This window comes from Elephantulus edwardii, unplaced genomic scaffold, assembly GCF_000299155.1.
Source record: "Elephantulus edwardii isolate Elephantulus edwardi_28Jun2011 unplaced genomic scaffold, EleEdw1.0 scaffold00113, whole genome shotgun sequence".
NCBI lineage: Eukaryota > Metazoa > Chordata > Mammalia > Macroscelidea > Macroscelididae > Elephantulus > Elephantulus edwardii.
In genome coordinates, this window is record NW_006399863.1 from 9412979 (window position 1) to 9432061 (window position 19083).

General features: G+C 40.5%; 1 protein-coding gene across 9 annotated transcripts in view; it reads left to right on the forward strand.

The window, feature by feature from the left end:
• Positions 1-19083, forward strand: part of PBRM1 (polybromo 1) — a 116884-nt gene that overhangs the window by 91589 nt on the left and 6212 nt on the right. For 3 of the 9 annotated variants that reach the window (XM_006892242.1, XM_006892247.1, XM_006892243.1), the window contains 4 exons: positions 8576-8759; positions 9520-9730; positions 10344-10545; positions 17382-17537. In XM_006892242.1, coding sequence (XP_006892304.1) covers positions 8576-8759; positions 9520-9730; positions 10344-10545; positions 17382-17537 — 753 coding nt within the window. Of the gene's footprint in view, positions 1-8575; positions 8760-9519; positions 9731-10343; positions 10546-13964; positions 14130-17381; positions 17538-19083 lie in introns of all 9 variants that reach the window. The other 6 variants (XM_006892240.1, XM_006892239.1, XM_006892246.1 and 3 more) reach the window with 4 other exon arrangements.

Below are 19083 nucleotides of genomic sequence, written 5' to 3' on the forward strand. Positions count from 1 at the left end.
TATGTTTCATGAGCTTGTCATCCTTTTTGAGCTATTGTGTTTTTTTTCTGGCCAGTCTCTCTTACATCTTTTGAAATAATTTTCCGAAACATTACATCATAAGTTTTACACTGATTGCTCATAGTTTTAACTACTGTTGCCACACCAAAGGGGAATGAATGTAAAGATTTTAAAAGTGTTTTATACTTATCTATTTTTTATCACTTAATTGTTTATCTAGATTGTATTGGTGTTAAGAATTATTTTCAGAATTGGATGTGGTAAAGATGTCTAAATGGCCAGTAGTTGAACACTTTCCATTCCACCCTTTGGAGAGGCAAGAAAGAAAGACCAGTGAAGTCATTAAATCTTTGAGTTTCTGCTGCAAAGTATCTCCTTTGCAATTTTAATCCAGAATAAAACAGTCCTTCAGGGTCTCATCTCCAATGTAAAACCAACCAGGAGGTTCACAGGGGTGATAACCAAAGTGGAATGAAGACCCCTTTGGATTGGGTTGATTTTCAGTGGATTGGGTTGATTTTCAGTCATCCTTTCTAGTTGACATTACAGCTAACATCTTACATTTAATGGCAGTCTAGTTCAGTACTGTATTTCAGTAGTTGGGGGACTCCTAAGTGTGTCTTTAAGTGCATACTGTAGTTCAATCAAATGACATACTGGGCAAATATGGTTCAAAGAACCTCTATCAAGTGCTAAAACAGAAGGGTGTTATTTTGAGGACCTGAAGCATGGTATTTCCATTTACCTCATTTGCATGTGGAAAGTTAGACAGTAGGTAAGACAGACCAACCAGGGATTGATCCCTGAAAGAATATGAGACAAATTGCTATGCTATATTCTTTTTTTTTTTAATTGTATTATTTTTACGTGTACCGTCAAATCAGATCTGACTGGTACAGGAGGAGATTACCCCCTCCTTCTCCAGCAGATCATCTGGTGGATTTGAACCGCGTAGCTCTGGGATTGCAGTGCAGTGTCTTGCCACTAGGCCACCAGAGCTCCCTATGCTATATTCTTTAATTTTAGCCCCAAATACTTCTTTAGACTTTCTTGTAGGCCAGGTCTACTAGCATGAACTCATTCACTTTTTTTTTATTAATTTTTGAAGTTTTAACAGATATGAAACTCTTGTTTGAATTTCATATCTGGAAAAAGGTGATTGAACAGAATGTGGAAATTTTCAAAAAAGGTGATTGAACAGATTGTGGAAATTGTCAAACAATATCACTAATAGTACATGGAAGTAACATCTTGCTGAAGATTATAAAACTATCACTGAAACACTATACAAAGACCTGCCATACATTCAGGCTAGATTTAGAAAAGGTCATGACACCAAAAATATCATTGCTAATGCCAGAGGATCTTGGCTGAATACAGAGAATACCAGCAGTATATCTATTTGTGTTTTACTGACAATGCAGAGGCATTTGACTGTTGTTGTTGTTGTTGTTGTTGTTGTTGTTGTTATGTTTCATCGAATCTCTTGCTTCTCATTGCAACCCTGTGTCCAACAGCCCTAAACCCTGCTCTATCCTGTGCCAATCACACTGCCTCTGACACACCCATCCCAATTACCCCAGTCACTGAATCAGTCCATCCCATAGAGGGTCTTCTCTTCTTGCACTGTCCCTCCACCCTCCCAAGCATGATGTCCACTCCAAGGACCGGTCCCTCCTTACAACATGTCCAAAGTATGTCAGACGAAGCCCCAGAATCCTTGCCTCCAAAGAGCAGCCTGGTTTAACCCTCTCTAGGATGAATCTGTTTGTTTTCTTCGCAGTCCATGGTACATTCAACACTCTTCTCCAGCACCACAGCTCAAAGGCATCAATTCTCCTTCTATCCTTCCTAGTCATTGTCCAATTCTCTGATGCATAACAAGTGATAGCAAAGACCATAGCCTGTTTCAGATGCACCTTAGTCTCCAAAGAGACACCATTGTTCTTCAGTACCCTGGAGAGGTCCCTAACAGCAGACTTTCCCATCGCAATACGTTTTTTTTATTTCTTGGCTACTAGTGCCAAGAGCGTTAACCGTGGAGCCAAGCAGACTAAAGTTGTTAATAATCTCAATCTCTTCACCATCCATCATGACGCTGCCACTTGGTCCAGTAGTGAGAATCTTTGTCTTCTTGACATTGAGCCTCAGTCCATACTGAAGGCTGCAGTCCTTGACCCTCTGCAGCAAGCATTTCAGGTTCTCCTTGGTTTCAGCAAGCCGGGTTGTGTCATTTGCATAACGCAGATGTTAATAGATTTTCCACCAGTCCTGACGCCACACTTCTCCTCATAGAGCCCTGCCTCCCAGATAATCTGTTCTGCATACAGGTTGAAAAGGTGTGGAGACAGGACACATCCCTGGCGTACACCCTTCCCAGTTTTGAACCATGCAGTGTTTCCTGCTCTGTTCTGATGACTACCTCTTGGTCTAAGTATAGGTTTCTCATTAGCACGATGAAGTGTTCTGGGATTCCCATTCTTCTCAGAGTCAGCCACAGTTTATTATGATCCACGCAGTCAAATGCCTTTGCATAATCAGTGAAACACAGGCATACATTCTTCTGGTATTCCCTGCTTTCAGCTAAGATCCATCTAACATCAGCTACAATATCTCTAGTACCACGACCTCTTCTAAACCCAGCCTGGACTTCTGGCACTTCTCTGCTAATGTGCTGTTCCAGTTGTTTTTGGATAATCTTCAGTAGAATCTTGCTTCCGTGTGAAATCAATGATATTGTTCTATAGTTTCCACACTCTGTTGGGTCACCCTTCTTTGGAATGGGAGCAAATATAGATCTCTTCCAGTCAGTTGGCCAAGTGGTTGTTCTCCAGATTTCTTGGCACAACTAAGCACATCCAGGGCAGCATCTGTTAGCTGAAATATGTCAATTAGTATACCATGTATTCCTGGGGCCATATTTTTTGCTATTTCCTTCAAAGCAGCTTGAATTTCTTCCTTCATCACCATAGGCTGTAGGGAGCATAACAAATTATGGCTAACATTGAGAAGAGTAGGAATCCCAGAATATCTGATTGTACTCACCTAAAACCTATACCTAGTACCAAGAAGTTATTGTCTAAAACAGAGCAAGGGAACACTGGAAGTTTAAAATAAAAAAAGATGTGCATTTACAGTAGCCACCCAAAAGATGAACTATATAGGAATAAATCTAAAGACCTAAACAAGACTACAGAATGCTATAAGAAATTCAAGTAGCCCTACATAAATAATACACCATGCTCATGGGTTAGAAGACTTAACACTGTATAAATGTCAGTACTACCAAAATAAATCTAAATAATATGCAGTCCCATTCCAAAGGCTGTCATCGTTTTTCAAAGAGATAGAAAAAAGTATAGAGCCGTTTATATGGACGGGAAAAAGATCCCTGCTGATGAAGGGGAGGAACAAACCAAACATTGGGAGACCTCATACTTTCTCATCTGAAGCCCTATTACAGAGCCATGTAATCAAATAGCTTGTACTAAATGACAATCTTGCTTGCCGAAACTGAGGAAGACCTGAGGCATTTGTTGCAGAAGGTAAAGGACTGCAGCCTTCAATATGGATTGAAGCTCAATGTCAAGAAAACAAAGATTCTTAACACTGAACCAAGTGACAGCATCATGATAGATTGGTGAAGAGATTGAGATTGTTAATAGCTTCAACTTGTTTGGCTCCATAATCAACACTCATGGTACCAGCAGCCTGGAAATCAAAAGATTAATTGCGTTGGGAAAATCTCTTGTACAGACCTCTCTAGAATACTGAAGAGCAAGAATGTTAGTCTAGAAACTAAGGTGCACTTGATCCAGACCATGGTCTTTGCAATTACTTGCAATGCATCAGAGAACTGGACAGTAACTAAGGATGATAAAAGAATTATCGATGCCTTTGAGTTGTGGTGCTGGGGAAGAGTATTGAATATACCATAGAGGGCTAGGAGAACAAACTATTTCGTTCTGGAGAGAATAAGACCAGGCTGCTGCTTGGAGGCAAGGATTTTGAAGCTTCATCTGACATACTTAGAGCATGTTGCAAGGAGGGTCTAGTCCTTGGAGGAGTGACATTGTGCTTGGAAGGGAGGAGGGACAGTGCAAGAGAGGAAAACCCTGGATGAGATGGATTAACTCAGTGACTAGAGCAGTGGGGGTAGGTGTGTCAGAGACTGATTGGGTGAGGATAGAGCAGGGTTCAGAGCTATTGTACATATGATCGCTATGAGTTGCAGGTGAGTCTACAACACGTAACAGCAGTACAGCAAACAGTGGGATGGAATTGAGAGCTTGGAAATAAATCTGATAGACAGCTAGCCTTTGATAAAGGGATGAAAGCTATTAAATAGGGAAAAAATAGTCTATCAAAATAGTACTGTCAGAACTGGATCTTTCTTTGCAAAAAATGAAGATTCAGTATCTCAAATCATATACAAAATTTTAAGATAAATAATGTAGACATAAAACTTAAAACTATAAAGATCATTAAAGAAAAAATTAGGAGTCCTAATCAGTGGCATAAATAAAACTGAAAATACACAGCAGAGGATAAACTTGAAGTTTGAAGCTTCATGATAATTTCATCCTTATGTGCATCAAAAGACTTCTTCAAAATAATAAAAAGTCAGAATTGGAGGAAATGCCTGATAAAATACTCATCTCTTGAATATCTAGAAAGCTTTTTTAACACCTCACCAAGAAAAAAGGCAAGTCAGTTACAAAATGAGCAAAAGACATGAAAAGTCACTTTACTAGAGAAGACCATTAGATAACCAGCAGACATATTGTTGTGTGCCATCAAGTCACTATGACTTTCAGCAACCCCATGAACAATGGCTCTGAACCTTGCCTTATCCTGAACCAACCTCACTTTCTCACACACTTGCCCCAATTTCCATAATCACTGTATCAATCTATCTCATTAAAGATCATCTTCTCTTATGCTGACCCTCCACCCTTCTGAGAGCTCAAGATCCTTCTCCAAGGACTACTCTTTACCAGCCACATTCCCAAAGTATGTGAGACTTCAGAATACTTGCCTCTCACCTCAACAACAATAGTAAAGTTTGGTAGGACAGAAAGCAACAAATGTTTCGGAGGTTATAAAGAGATTTTAACTGTTATGCTGCTGGTAGGAATGTAAAGTAGTGCAACTATAGAAAACAGTTTGGCGCTTTTTTAAATGAAACTACCATTTGAGTGGCAGTCATACTTTTATATCCTAAGGAAATAAAAAATGTGAGACAAACTAATATGTAGAAATCCAGTTTATTACAACATGATTTCCAGTGACAAAGAGATGGAAACAGCCATAGTGTATATCAGTGGACAAGTGGCTAAAGAAATTGGTACATTCACACAGTGAAGTATTATGCAACACTGAAAAATAATACAGAATTTGAGAAACATAATTTGGATGAATTTAGAGAAAATTAAGCTGAATAATGTAAGTTGGTAACAAAAGGACAATTAAGACCTTTTTTAGACCACTATTATAAAAAGCTATAGAAAATTTTGCTCACAGACTCATTAGAAGTATTTGTAGTAGATAACATGGGCAGTTGAGATTCTTAACAGCTTCCGTTTGATTGGCAACACTCTTGGTACCAGCAGCCAAGAAATTAAAAAACTAATTGCATTGGGAAAGTCTGCTGTCAGAGACCTCTCCAAAGTACTGAAGAAAAATTATGTCAGTCTGTAAACTAAGGTGCACCTGATTCAGGCCATGATCTTCGGAATTACAGCTGTGTTTCAGAAAGCTAGACAATGACTAGGGATGATAGAAGGAGAATTGATGCCGTTGAGCTGTGGTGCTGGAGAAGAGTATTAAATATAACATAGACATCTAGGAGAACAAACAGGTTTGTCATGTTGTTGTTGTTGTTATGTGCCGTCAAGTCGCCTACGACTCATAGCGACCCTATGTACAACAGCCCTAAACTCTGCTCTGTCCTGTGTCAATTGCACTGTCTCCGACACTCCCATCTCAATTATCCCAGTCACTGAATCAATCCACCTCATAGAGGGCCTTCCTCTCCTGCGCTGTCCCTCCACCCTCCCAAGCATGATGTCCCTCTCTAAGAACCCGTCTCTCCTCACAACATGTCCAAAGTATGTTAGACGGAGCCTCAGAATCCTTGCCTCCAAGGAGCTACCCGGTTTAACCCTTTGTCATAGAGAGGATGAAACCAGGCTGCTCCTTGAAGGCGAGGATTCTGAAACTTCGTCTGACATACTTTGGACATGTTATCAGGTGAACCAGTCCATAGAGAGGGATGTCATACTTGGGAGGGCAGAGGGACAGTGCAAGAGAGGAAGACCCTCGAGGAGATGGATTGATTCAGTAAATACGGTGGTAAGGGTAGGTGTGTCAGAGACAATAAAATTAGCACAGCATAGAGCAGGGTATAGGGCTCTTGTACATACGGTCGCTGTGAGTTTCAAGTGACTCGATAGCACATAACAACATGGACAGAGATCTGAATTACCATATATATGACCAGCTCCTTTAAACTAGAAAAAGATCAAAATTTAACAGAGATACAGCACGAAATAGGAGGGATACAAGGTAATTACTATATGTCCTTAAATAAATGAAAATATATTCCACTTCACCCACTAGAAAAATAAAGTATCAAACTTCCCCAAGCTTTTCCTGCAAGTGTAATGAAATGTCTTGTGCTTTTAACTTTTCACATTGTCTGACATACAGATGTTTATTACAGGAATATAGGAAACATTCTCTTGTTTTGAGATGGAATCATGAATTAGCACAGTCAGGGTAGGAGAGAATTTTATAATACTTATAAATTGTTGTTGTAGTTGTGTCGTCTTGTCACCTGCAACTCATAGCGACCCTATCTACAACAGCCCTATACCCTGCTCTATCCTGTGCCAATCTTACTGTCTCCAGCACATATGTTTTCAGTGCTCTTGGGTATATATGTAGTGTAATAACTAAGTCATAGTGTCAAGAAAATGTGTTGCAATCCTGAAGGCATGCAGTTCAAATCCACCAGCTGCTCCCTGGGAAAAGGATGAGCAATCTCTTCCCATGCAATTAATTGCCTCTGAAAACTTTCCAGAGAGTCAGCCATGGGTCATTTCTGACTCGGGTATACAACAACAGCAAGAACATGATAATTGATATGAATTGATTCCCTTAAAGTACAAGATCAACAAAAGAGGAAAACCTTCCACAAGATGAATGTGACCACCACAGTGGGCTTGAGCATGATAGAGAGTATGAGGACTGTGAAGGAGAGGGCAGGGTTCAGATTCAGATCTGTTGTTCTTAGGGTCACTGTGAGTCAGCTTATTAGCAAGGAATCACAACAACATTAGAATTTTATGTTCATCTTTTGATTTCCTGACTGCTGGTGCCAAGAGTTTTGATTGTGGAGTCAAGCAAGTTATAAATGTTAATAACCTCAATCTCTTCATCTATCATGGTGTTGCCATTCCTCAATTTCAGCAACAAGATTGTGTCACCTGCATAACATAGGTTGTTGATGAATCTTCCTCCAATCCTGATGCCACTTTCCTCCTCATAAAGCCTAGCTTCCTGAATGATCTGTTCTGCATATAGATTGAAAAGATATTGAGATAGGAGTCATCCCTGATGTACTCCTTTCCTGATTTTGAACCATGCAGTGTTTCCTTGCTCTGAATACTGAGGATTGCTCTGAGTATTGTTTCCTGAATATAGGTTTCGCCCAAGCATAATCAATTGTTCTGGAACCGCCATTTTCCTCAAAGTTAGCCACAATTTGTTGTGATCCACACAGTCTACACCTTTACCAAAGCGATATGATTTGCAAATTATTTCTTTTATTATGTGAGTTGTCTCTTCTCTTTCTTTATAGTCTCATTTGAAGCACAAAAGTTATTTTGGCTTTTTTAACTTTGGTGAAGTTTAATTTACATTTCTTTGGTTGCTTATGTATTTTGTTTCACACCTCAGAAAAACATTGCCTAATGCAAGATTTCAATGATTTTCACTTTATCTTTTCTAGTAAGTGTATTAAGAGTTTTCGCTCTTACCTCTATTTTAGGTCTTTGCTTCACTTTGGGTTAGTTTTGGTATGTGGTATACAAGAGGAATACATCTTCATTATTTTGCATTTAGATACCCAGTGTTCCCCGCACCACTTATGAAAAGACTTCTATTGAAATTGTCTTTATACTTTTGTCAAAAATAAGCCATAAATGTATGTTTATTTTCAGTCTTTTGAGTTCTGATCAGTTTGTCTTCTCTCTTTGTGCTAATATTTACTCTTCTACCATTTGAATTTTCAATCACATAAATATATTTCTTTTTTTTTATAAATATATTTCTTTATAAAATAACATTTTAAAATAGTTAAGTAGGGAGCTCTGGTAGCCTAGTTGCAAGAAGTTGTGCTGCAATCCCGAAGGCACGTGGTTTAAATCCACCAGATGCTCCACTGGAGGAAGAGGGGCAATCTCCTGTGCCGTTCAGATCCAGTCCAATGGTACACAACAAGGAAAAAAAGAAAAAAATACTTGTTTAGTTTAATACCATTTACTCCTTTGTTTCCTGTTTGCTCTTTCAGGAAAGTGTGCTGTATTATCGTTCAAGGACTTCCTCTCCTGCAGGCCAACTGAAATACCAGAAAATGACATTCTGCTCTGTGAAAGCCGCTACAATGAGAGCGACAAGCAGATGAAGAAATTTAAGGGACTGAAGAGGTTTTCACTCTCTGCTAAAGTGGTAGATGATGAAATTTACTACTTCAGGTAAAGCCTGAAAAAATAGAGAAGACATGCTCTTGATAGTAAAACTGTTGTGAAACTAGTATGGTCCAAGTTGATTTGTTTTGGTTTGGTTTTAAAATAAAATCTTTAACTACAGCAACATATGTTTCAAGAAAAAGTTTTAATTGCGTTAAAGATTAAGGAAAATACTCATAATTGCTGGACTGTGATAACTCTGTATCCTTAGCTCCATTAATTGTAGAATGGAGACAGAAATGCATACTCCTAGTCTCTATTCAGGGAGCTCTGGTGGCCAGGTGGTGAAGAGTTACATTGCCAACCTGAAGGCATGCGATTCAAATCTGTTAGCTGCTCCAAAGGAAAAAAGATAGACAGTCTTCTTCCATGTGATTTACAGCCTCTGAAATCAGCTGCAAGTCTGTTCACACTGGACTGCATGTAATAACAGTCTCTGTCCAAGGATCTAAGGTGACTTAATCCAGAAGAAGTTGCACTGATAACCCGAAGGTGGCCATGCCTTTCTGGCAGTTCAAATCCACCAGTAGCTCCCCAGGGGATAGATGAGTTCCCTCCTATGCAATTTATAGCCTCAGAAAACTCACTGGACGGTCAGCTATGAGAGCCATCAGAGTCAAACTTGACTTGATATTGCACAGGTCCACAGAATGTGAAAACTCGTACCTCTGTAATATATTGCCTATTGCACAAAGTCATTTCTTGTCATAAGGCAGAGCAATGCTTTCTGACCAGTGTTAGATGATTTTTGTTCCCCCTCTTTTAGGAAACCAATTGTTCCCCAGAAAGAGCCCTCACCTTTGTTGGAAAAGAAGATCCAGTTGCTCGAAGCTAAATTTGCCGAGTTAGAAGGTGGAGATGATGATGTAGAAGAGATGGGAGAAGAAGATAGTGAGGTCATTGAACCTCCTTCACTACCTCAACTTCAGACCCCTCTGGCCAGTGAGCTGGACCTCATGCCCTATACACCCCCACAGGTGAAGGTGACAAGTTCCAGTTGCTTGTCTTACTCCCAGCTTTGGTTTGTAGCAGACTCAAACCAAAGTCAAGAGACTGGCAGTGTCTGTGAATATGAGCCTCAACCTAGAACTTGGTATTCTGCAAGAAAAGATTTTTTCCCCCCTTTCTCAATGCCACTTAAAGTGGAGTATCTTTTTTGAGTTTCATCGATAGCTACTTTTAATGGCATGTTGAGTTTGAAAGTTTTCCATGCCTTCTATTAAAGAAAAGCATTAGGGAATTATATCATGTTTTACTCTTCCAGTTTTATTGTCCTTATCTTTTTAATCTTTCCTGTAAAAACCCCCTCTCTCGTTTGAGATGACTCCAATTGCTATTTTTCAGAGTTTTCCCAAGACTTATTTGTGAGGTCATCATTAGAGATTACACTCATGGAATCCAGTAAAACTTTATTTTTTACATGATAACAGGCAAAGAAAAGGTATTTTTGGACCAACAGAATGGTCAGGTAGAGGCAGACTGTGTCTGTAAAGCCCTAACTAGTGGTCATGTGTTCCTGGCTTCCAGAATCTCTGAGTACTTCATCAGATGCAGTGTTCTGATGCACTATAAGAGTTTTCTGTCTTACAGTCTACCCCAAAGTCCGCCAAGGGCAGCGCAAAGAAGGAGGGCTCCAAACGGAAAATCAACATGAGTGGCTACATCCTGTTCAGCAGTGAGATGAGAGCTGTGATTAAAGCCCAACACCCAGACTACTCTTTTGGGGAGCTCAGCAGACTCGTGGGGACAGAATGGAGAAACCTTGAGACAGCCAAGAAGGCAGAATATGAAGGTAAATAGAGACTGGTCATAACCAGCTCAACTTTCTAAGCATAGGGAGTGTTTTCAGGAATGCACGTGTATAGACAGGTTTTACTCTTTTGTTCTTAACATTTGCCCATGAACTTTGTGCTGGGAACTGTCCCGAATGGCACCATCGAGCAGTTTAGATGCCAGCTTTCTCCTGACTGAGTAGAGCACTGCCCCTGACTTGGCCTCTGATTCTGGTGTGGGGTTTTTTGGGTTTGAATTTTTTTGTTGTTTTCCACCCACTCCCAAGAACAAGGGAGGGGGAAAATTGCTAAAGCAAAGGTATCTTGCATGACTTCTTTCACTGTAAGCACACGTTTTGAGCTGGGGAATGACTATGCAATGAACGATACTACATAGAATTTTGATTAAACTTTATCCAAAGGGGGGGCCTAAAAATTCTGGCTCTTGATAAGCCATGTATTTTAAACTCCAGTCTAAGGCTTGGCTAAAGCGCTTGATTTCTTGGCTTATGCTGTGTTTGCATTCACTTTTAAGGCAATTGGAATCTCTGATAAAACTCAACTGCCTTCATTTTCTTATTACTTTATAATAATTTGGGGCCATGAACTGTAATTCAGGGATTTGGTGATTGTTAGTCATGAGGAACAAATACCTGAGTTTGGGTTTTTTTCTGTCAACTTTTTTAAAACATGAGTCATGGCTTGAATAAAGAAATCCATAGTTTGAATAAAGAAATCTCTTTAGACTAATTAGGAAGCATTACCATGTTTTTCCATTTTTTGTCGTGTGTGCCGTTGAGTCGGAACCAACACATCGCTGAACCTCCAGAAAATTTTCAGAGGCAGTAAATCACACAGAAGGAGATGGTCCATCCTTCACCCACAGAGCAGTGGTAGATTTGAACTGTGTGCCTTTGGGATGGCAGAGCAGATAAATTGGTTCATGTTGTGAATTTAAAACCTTCTTCCCCACAGTGGTCAACTATTATTCTGCTTGGCTAGGTGCAAATTTAATTTTTTTCCAGCAAACAAAAAGGACTTGTTAAGGCTTCTTTAACATTTATAAAATCATCAAAGAAAAATTTTTTAAAATATTTTTCCTTATTTCAGTAAGTGATTGATTATTATAAAATTATCTGACAGGTTTCCCTAAGGATCTTCTACAGAACCCTAATCCTGCAAGATGCTCAGCCAAAAATCATTTTGTGGCAAAACTAGTTTGAGAAGCACTCCAAACTTTCTCTCTTGGAAACTTACAGTGCATAGTCCTATGTTAAAGTCTTAGGACCTCCAGTAAAGAAACCTGTTGTTATTACTTGACATTTTCAGAAACATGACCAGGTATTTATGTAATACCTATTACTTTCCTGAAGAACTAATATTTTACAGAATATTCTTTGAAAAATCCAGGTCAGTTCCATAAGAACCTGGAATTTTGGGGAGTCCTAATGTTTCTCACCTTCATCTAAATTCAGACCAGAAATACCATCCATTTGGAGGAGTACTGGAAGTTCAGCGACCATAGTGTAAAGTCAGTACTGGGTAGGTAATAAAGGTATAGACAGGGGAGAAAAGTGTATCTGGAGATAATGTAAAAGTGAAAACAGTGGGGCAGGGCTGAAGAAAGGGGAAAATAATGGCTTTAGAAAAACTTCCCCTAAATTCTGGAAAATTCAGTGAGAAGTTAAGAAAGAGGGTGGTTAATGGATTTCTTCCAGTGTCTGCCAAAGGCAAAAAAATCTGGACTTTTGGAGTTATGAGTCATTGAATTCAGCCCCTAAAGTTTGGATGGCTTAGTATAATAGATCTGTTTTCTAAAACAGTCACCCTGAGTTGGGCTTTTCCCATCAAAGAGCCAGTATGTAGTCCAATAGTCACTCAAGCTGGAATTTTCCTACTTCATTTTCTGGCTCTCCCATTTTAGTGTGACATTTGTGTGGTTAAACTAGAATTTAATGTGGGGGTCTGGGTCATCCTTTCTTTTTTCTTTTTTATAAAATTTACTGCTAGCTCAAAAAAAAGATTGTCGCCACCCCCCCAAACCCTCCCCATTGTCCAGAGGATCTGTAATCTGGGATGCGTTAGTGAATGATGATTAAGTCTTATGCAGCAATGCTGTTGCAGCTATGGAAGCTTTGACTTGCTTGACTTTCACATTCTTATATCAAAAGATGATGAGCTGTTGCTTTTTTATTTTCTTTAAAATGTCATATATAAGACCTCGAGCCATTTTCCCCTCCTCAGATCAGCAGTAGCCTTTTGACTGCCACATCACAGGGTTCATGGATGGCACTTGGAGTGTGATACCAGGAATCAGAGCCACAGGGTGTTAGTTCTCTCTGTTTCTTCAGACAAGTCATTGTCTGTCTCTCACCCTCCAGTTGCCCATGTAAAAAGTGGGACGTTCTGTGTATGAATTGTGAAGCAGAGTAGACCCTTTATCATGTATGGGGGCTGGGGAAGATACCATTTCTAGACTTTCTAGTAAAAGGCCATCAGCCTCCTAAACTCCCAGAGAGACTGGGAACATGATCATCTGGGTGCTCGCTCTGGAGGTACAGAGGAAGTGAGAAGTGGAGTGAGGCTGTTCAACAGCCATGCACAAGCAAAGGCTCCTCTTGCATTTTGAATGAAACAAGAGTGGATTCTGGAATTTTTGCTGATTAAGGAGGATTTATGGTCATTATTGAATTGTTCCACTTCAGGTAACCTGGTTCTTTTAGTACATCATCCATTGCTCCATGTGTGTATATATAATTCCTTGCTGCTGCTGACTGGAGTATGGAGTATCATGCATTTTTCCCTTTGGAGTGTATTAGGCGTGACTTCTTTGCTTCATTAGAATGTAGAAATTAGCTTTTGACTCCCTCAAACGTTGTGGAGGAGGCAGTGAGCTACTCTTCCCTTACAGAGTTAATTTTCTTCAGCTGCTGAAACCCCATGACACTAATGACAAGAGTCCTCAAATCTTAGTAATTACTTCGGGCAAATGATTAGGAAAATATAGTATGTAACAATTGTGCCAAAATTTATAATGGGCCATGGAATTGCTTCATGTTGAAATTATAAATAATCTGTAATGCTATTAATGCTAGAATAACGGTAGCGCTTCTCATCTTCAGAGTGCCTCGTGAGATTAACCACATTGGTTCCACTGGTGACATGTTTAAATAAAACCTGTGCTTTCTGAATGTGTGTTGCAGTCTTAACATTCTTGAAATCTTTGCAGACCAGTTCTCAAGATGGGATAGGAAAGCTGGACTCTAGGTTACCAAGTGAAATCGGCCCGACTCCTCCAGTGTTGAGACTAGTCATCTACTGTTCCTTCCCTTGAGACAGAACTGTTGCCTGTGTTTTTACTAGTCCTGTTGAATGCAATGGATGGTATTTTGAATTCCTGGGTTAAAAACAGAATTGAAAATCTGAAATGCCTTTACAGAGCGGGCAGCTAAAGTTGCTGAGCAGCAGGAGAGAGAGCGAGCCGCACAGCAACAGCAACCGAGTGCTTCTCCCCGAGCAGGCACCCCTGTGGGGGCTCTCATGGGGGTGGTGCCACCACCAACACCAATGGGGATGCTCAATCAGCAGTTGACACCTGTTGCAGGTAAAAACAGGAGCTAAGACCATTTTTTTTTCCACTTTAAGAAATTCCTTCATTTTTTTTTTCTCCAATGAGGAGTAGGCCACAGTCTCTAGCCTTTTCTCATGACAGAGTCAAAGTTTGAAGTCATCCATGTTGTCCTGTATCGCCTTTCCCATATGACAGTGCCTCTCCACCACCCCAGAAAACGGGCTCTGGGCCCAACCCTGGGGAGTTAGTAGGGAGCATCTAGCTCTTCCCTGGCTGTGGGGATGGTCTGGGTGTGTTCTCCACTCCAGACTGTGAGAGAGAGCATGAGCAAGCTATATAGCAGAAAATACAAGTAGACCCTGAATTCTCTTCTAGGGAACTCCCAGGAGAAATCACAAAACCAGCCTTCAGGTGGTGTTGATCTTCCTGTCTCATTCCAGTATTCAGTTTGCCTTGTTCTGCTGCAGCCATCCTTAAAAGACTGACCATCTAAAAGGATTTTTGGCAGTGAATTCTGAATCCTTTCTGGTCACCAATGTGCATGACTGCTATAAATGGAATACAGAGTCCTTCTTCAATTCAATTCATTGTGCCCACTCTGTAATGCTTTTCTATTTAATTACATTAAACTGCATTTTCTGTTAGTATCCCAGTCACATATTTAAAAAAAAAAAAAAGAGGATGATGAGTGTGGTTTGCCTGTGTGTGTTGTCTCTGATTTGGTAGCCGTAACAAGTCTGGCTGTTCTGGAGTTGAATAGCCTTGTCTGACATGTCTCTCATGAGAACCCTGCAGACCACCTCCTTCTTTTGGGTCCCTCCTTGATCATCTCTGCAAGCCGGACAACAATGGGAGTCCAAGACCCCGTGTTGTCCAAGGCAGGCTTGTTGGAATGCTGTTTTTGTTTTTGCTTTTTGTTTTTGTTTTGAGAAAGAATAGCATAGGATAACTTCTCCATTGTCGCTCCTAACTTTTGTGATGGCAAGTTCTCAAACGCACTGTCGCTGACCTTGCAGTTGCACCCGCCAAAGCACATCTGAATCGTGGCTTGCAGTACTTCCGGTGTGACTGATGTTGATCTAACAAGTCTCATAATCGCCTGCTCTATTCCATGGCCCATTTTGGTTAATGGGGTTCCAGAAGTTTTTAGAAATCAGGCCTTGAACATGGGGACTTTGAAAGTTAGAATTCCCTCCTTGACATCTTGTTTTGCTCTATTTGATGTGTACTATTGTAGCACTGTGCCCTTGACTAAAAAGCCCAAGGGCATATTAACAAAATGAATACAAACAGCTAAAAGCATTTTTTAAAAACAACACAGCAGCTGCAGCATTTTAGCTCCTTGTTGGGGAATAACAGCATAGAGCTCCAATAAGTGAGGCTGGCGGGCCCTATAGAAAGAAAGCCATGTGAAGAGTGTGCTGCCCAGGCTTTCAGGCCCAAAGTAACGGTCATGCAGTCTCTCCAGTAACCAGTCTTTGGTCCACTGTGGGAACTTGGCGGCAAAGAGGAGGTCTTAGCTTTGGAAGTCTTAGTTTTAGGGCCCAAGTCTTAGCTTTGTTGCCGAGACCAGCTTTGCTTACAAGCATTGAAGCTCATTTGAAGATGTGACTGGGATATAAATGCCAAAGTACAGTTTAATGAAGACAAGTGTCATATCTTATAGCTCTTCATTGTTTCTTCAGCCACAGCCTTTGAAGGCTGCGTTCAGATGGGCTTTTGTAATTGAAAGCAAAGCCTCCCAACATTCTTAAATTCCTACCTGCTTATCCTTAAAAGTGTTACCTGGTGGTGTGGTTAAAAGGCAGTGTGATGGCGCACTGGATCACCTCATGGTCAAGATGATGGTATATGTTCAAAAGTAGTTTTCACTCTCTAAGCTCTCATTTTGAAAATAAAAGTCTTATTTCATTTATAGAGATGGTAGAGATAATACCATTTTAAAATTGGTTTTAGTGGTTTGTATAAGTCTTAAGTTTCTTCAATCAGTTTAGATATGACTAATAAAGCAGGCTGAGTATGTTTCAGAAATTTTATACTTTTGAAAGACTGAACTTTTATAAGTAGATACTATAAATAATTCTGGGAAAAGCAAACAGTAAAATGCTTAGGCTCTAGACATTTCCCCCATTTCTCTAGAGTATTTTCTACAGAGAATATTTTCTAAAACTGACGTTTAGCACAATGCTTTGCCAGGTCTCCCTCATCTCTCCCTTTGTACAAGACACTATGACCCGAAGGGATTATATTTCAGAGGAGCCTGCTTTGTGGTTCTATTATTGCATTCATCCCAGATCCAAGGAAAATCAAGTTGTTTTTCTTGCTTAAAGAATGCTGTGTAGCTTTAAGTCATTTGCTAAGGGAGTCCTTGACATTTTGAAATTTACTTAAGTAGACTCCTTATTGCTAGAAGTATTTGTTGCCTAAAACTCTTGCCTAGCCAGCAGAAAATATTTTGTTATGCTTGAGGGAAAGGAATAAAAGCTTCTGTTTATAGAAATTCTGTATCTCAGTTGTAATGATCCCATTAACAGAAAGAAGGTTTTTGTGAGCTTGAAGATAGTCATGACAACTGACCTTTCTTGTGTCAGCAGAGCCTGGGTCTCCAGCTGCATGCAGGCCGGGAGGGTTTAGATTTTATCTCTATTTTGTCACAATGTGAAACAGAAAGACAAAACGTCATTCACTGCAATGGCCCTTAGAAACAGTTCCCCAGCTCAAGGCTGAGCATGATCCATTTTTACCATCAGAGGTGAGCTAGAAAGAAGGAGGAGTGGATGTGAAGGTCTCTACACACTCTTGCCCCCAGACTGGAGGAGCATGCTTTGTGATCAGCAGTGTGTGCCTCTCCTCCCTCCATTCCAGTGCACCCACGATAGGCAGACGAGTGCAGCAGAGTGGAATGATGGCGTTTCTTCTGATCCGTTAGAATCACAGTCAGCAGAACTGGTCACTCTGTTTGAACGGCTTACAATAACTATGACCTTGGGAAGGCTGTTACTGGAACTCCTCATTATTATTATTATTTAAATGAAAACATTTGTATCCCAGGAAGAGTAACTACAATACTAAATACTAAATACTAATTCATCCAGAAGTGTTCTATTTCATATTTGTAACTTTTTATTTTGTTCATTATTGCAACAAAATAATTGCACTAATTGCTGTTATACCATGCAGTACTAAGGGTGCTTTATTCATTGATAGTGCATGTGGGGGGGTTTTATTATTTAGTTCATATTGCATGTTAATGATGCATGTCTGAAATTTGTTGTGTCCTTCAAGGCATGATGGGTGGCTATCCGCCAGGCATTCCACCTTTGCAGGGCCCAGTTGATGGCCTTGTTAGCATGAGCAGCATGCAGCCACTTCACCCTGGGGGGCCTCCACCCCACCACCTTCCACCAGGTGTGCCCGGCCTCCCGGGCATCCCACCACCGGGTAAGAACTTCATCCTCATTCGCTCATTAATCTCATCTTTATATTCTCTTCTTCTTCCTTCAGCCAGTTGCTCCACAGGGCACCTGCTGCCCACTGTGGCCAGGCCCTCCCTCACTGAAGAATACTAGGGATGTCAGCAGTAGGGCCTGTCCAGAGTGTGGGGCAGGCAGCTCGGCACCTGTGTCTGAGGACACACGGCAGAGGCCAGGCTCAGCAGACCAACAGGCAGAAAGGATATGCTATAATTGTTCATGCAATTTGACATGTGTCTGAAAAACTAATCATTAAAAAGCCTGGAATGCTATGATCTTGTATTAATGAATGAAATTTCCTAAATTGTTGTTCAGAGACACATATAAAAGCACTTAGTGTTCCTGGGTGCAATGTTGCAATTCTTCCTCTGGTGCAATTCTTATCTCACAGGATCTTCTGCATAGAGTTGCTGCTCCTCAAGCAACTTTCTCAAGAGAGTGTAAACTCTTCAGAAATCCTCTGGTCAGGCAGTTTTTTAATAAAAGGAACAGATTTACACTGGACTAAGAAGAATGGCATCACATATTTTAACCCCTCCCCCACTGACCAAATGGCATCACATTTTAAAGCATAAACTGCCTACTATTTGTAGACTGTCGGTTTGTCAACAGAAACTCAGCATTTATTTTATATAGAAACATGTAAGTGGAGGTCACAAATAGCTACACAAGAAACATATAAGTAGAGTTCACAAATAGCTACACAGTTTTGCTTTTTCATGAATTTGAAAGTTGAAAGGTTTGTTGGGATTTTTTTTTAATCTAAAAGGAAAATCACAAGCTCCTTGTTAGCTGTATGTACACAAGACCTGCTGCTTAGCTATAATCTGATTGAAAGGAATGTAACTTGACTTAAAATAACATTTGCTCTGTTACTTTAAATATCAACTAAGGGCCCAACCCAGATGATAAGCAAATCGAGCAAGTCTAAGCTTGCTCGATTTGCTTACATCAATGTTAGATATCTATTTACAGAGCTTTGCAGGTTCCAAATGATGCTTCAGCAGTGGCCTGGCCTGAAGCTTTGGCCAGCCTCTTTGGGACTGCTTCTGAGAGAACAGCCATAAGTCCACAGAAGTGTTTGCTCCAGACATACCTCAAGAAAGAGATAAGGGTGGGTACTTCCTTACAAAAGAGATGAAGCACCATAGCAAGGGTTGGTTAGTCATGAAATGGATGTTCCCATGTGGCTAGTAGAATTGGCCTGAATTCTGTACCCTCTTACCCTGGCATACATTATCTCACTGCACCAGAAAGACCAGGTCTGAGTAGTACCTTCAAGGGGCATGCAATACTCAGTGGGAGCTCCAGCAAAGACTGATAAGTAACATGTCTTTTTGTTGGGCGTGAGGGCACAGTTGTCCTCCTTACTCTTTCTCCAGTTCCCAGATGGCCTCTAAAGGGAAACACAGCACATCTGGGCAGTATCAGAAGAAAGGAGACCTCTGAGTGCCTGTGCACTTATTTGTCTGAGCTGTGAGAGGAGGCAGGGAGCCACCTGGAGATCCCACTCA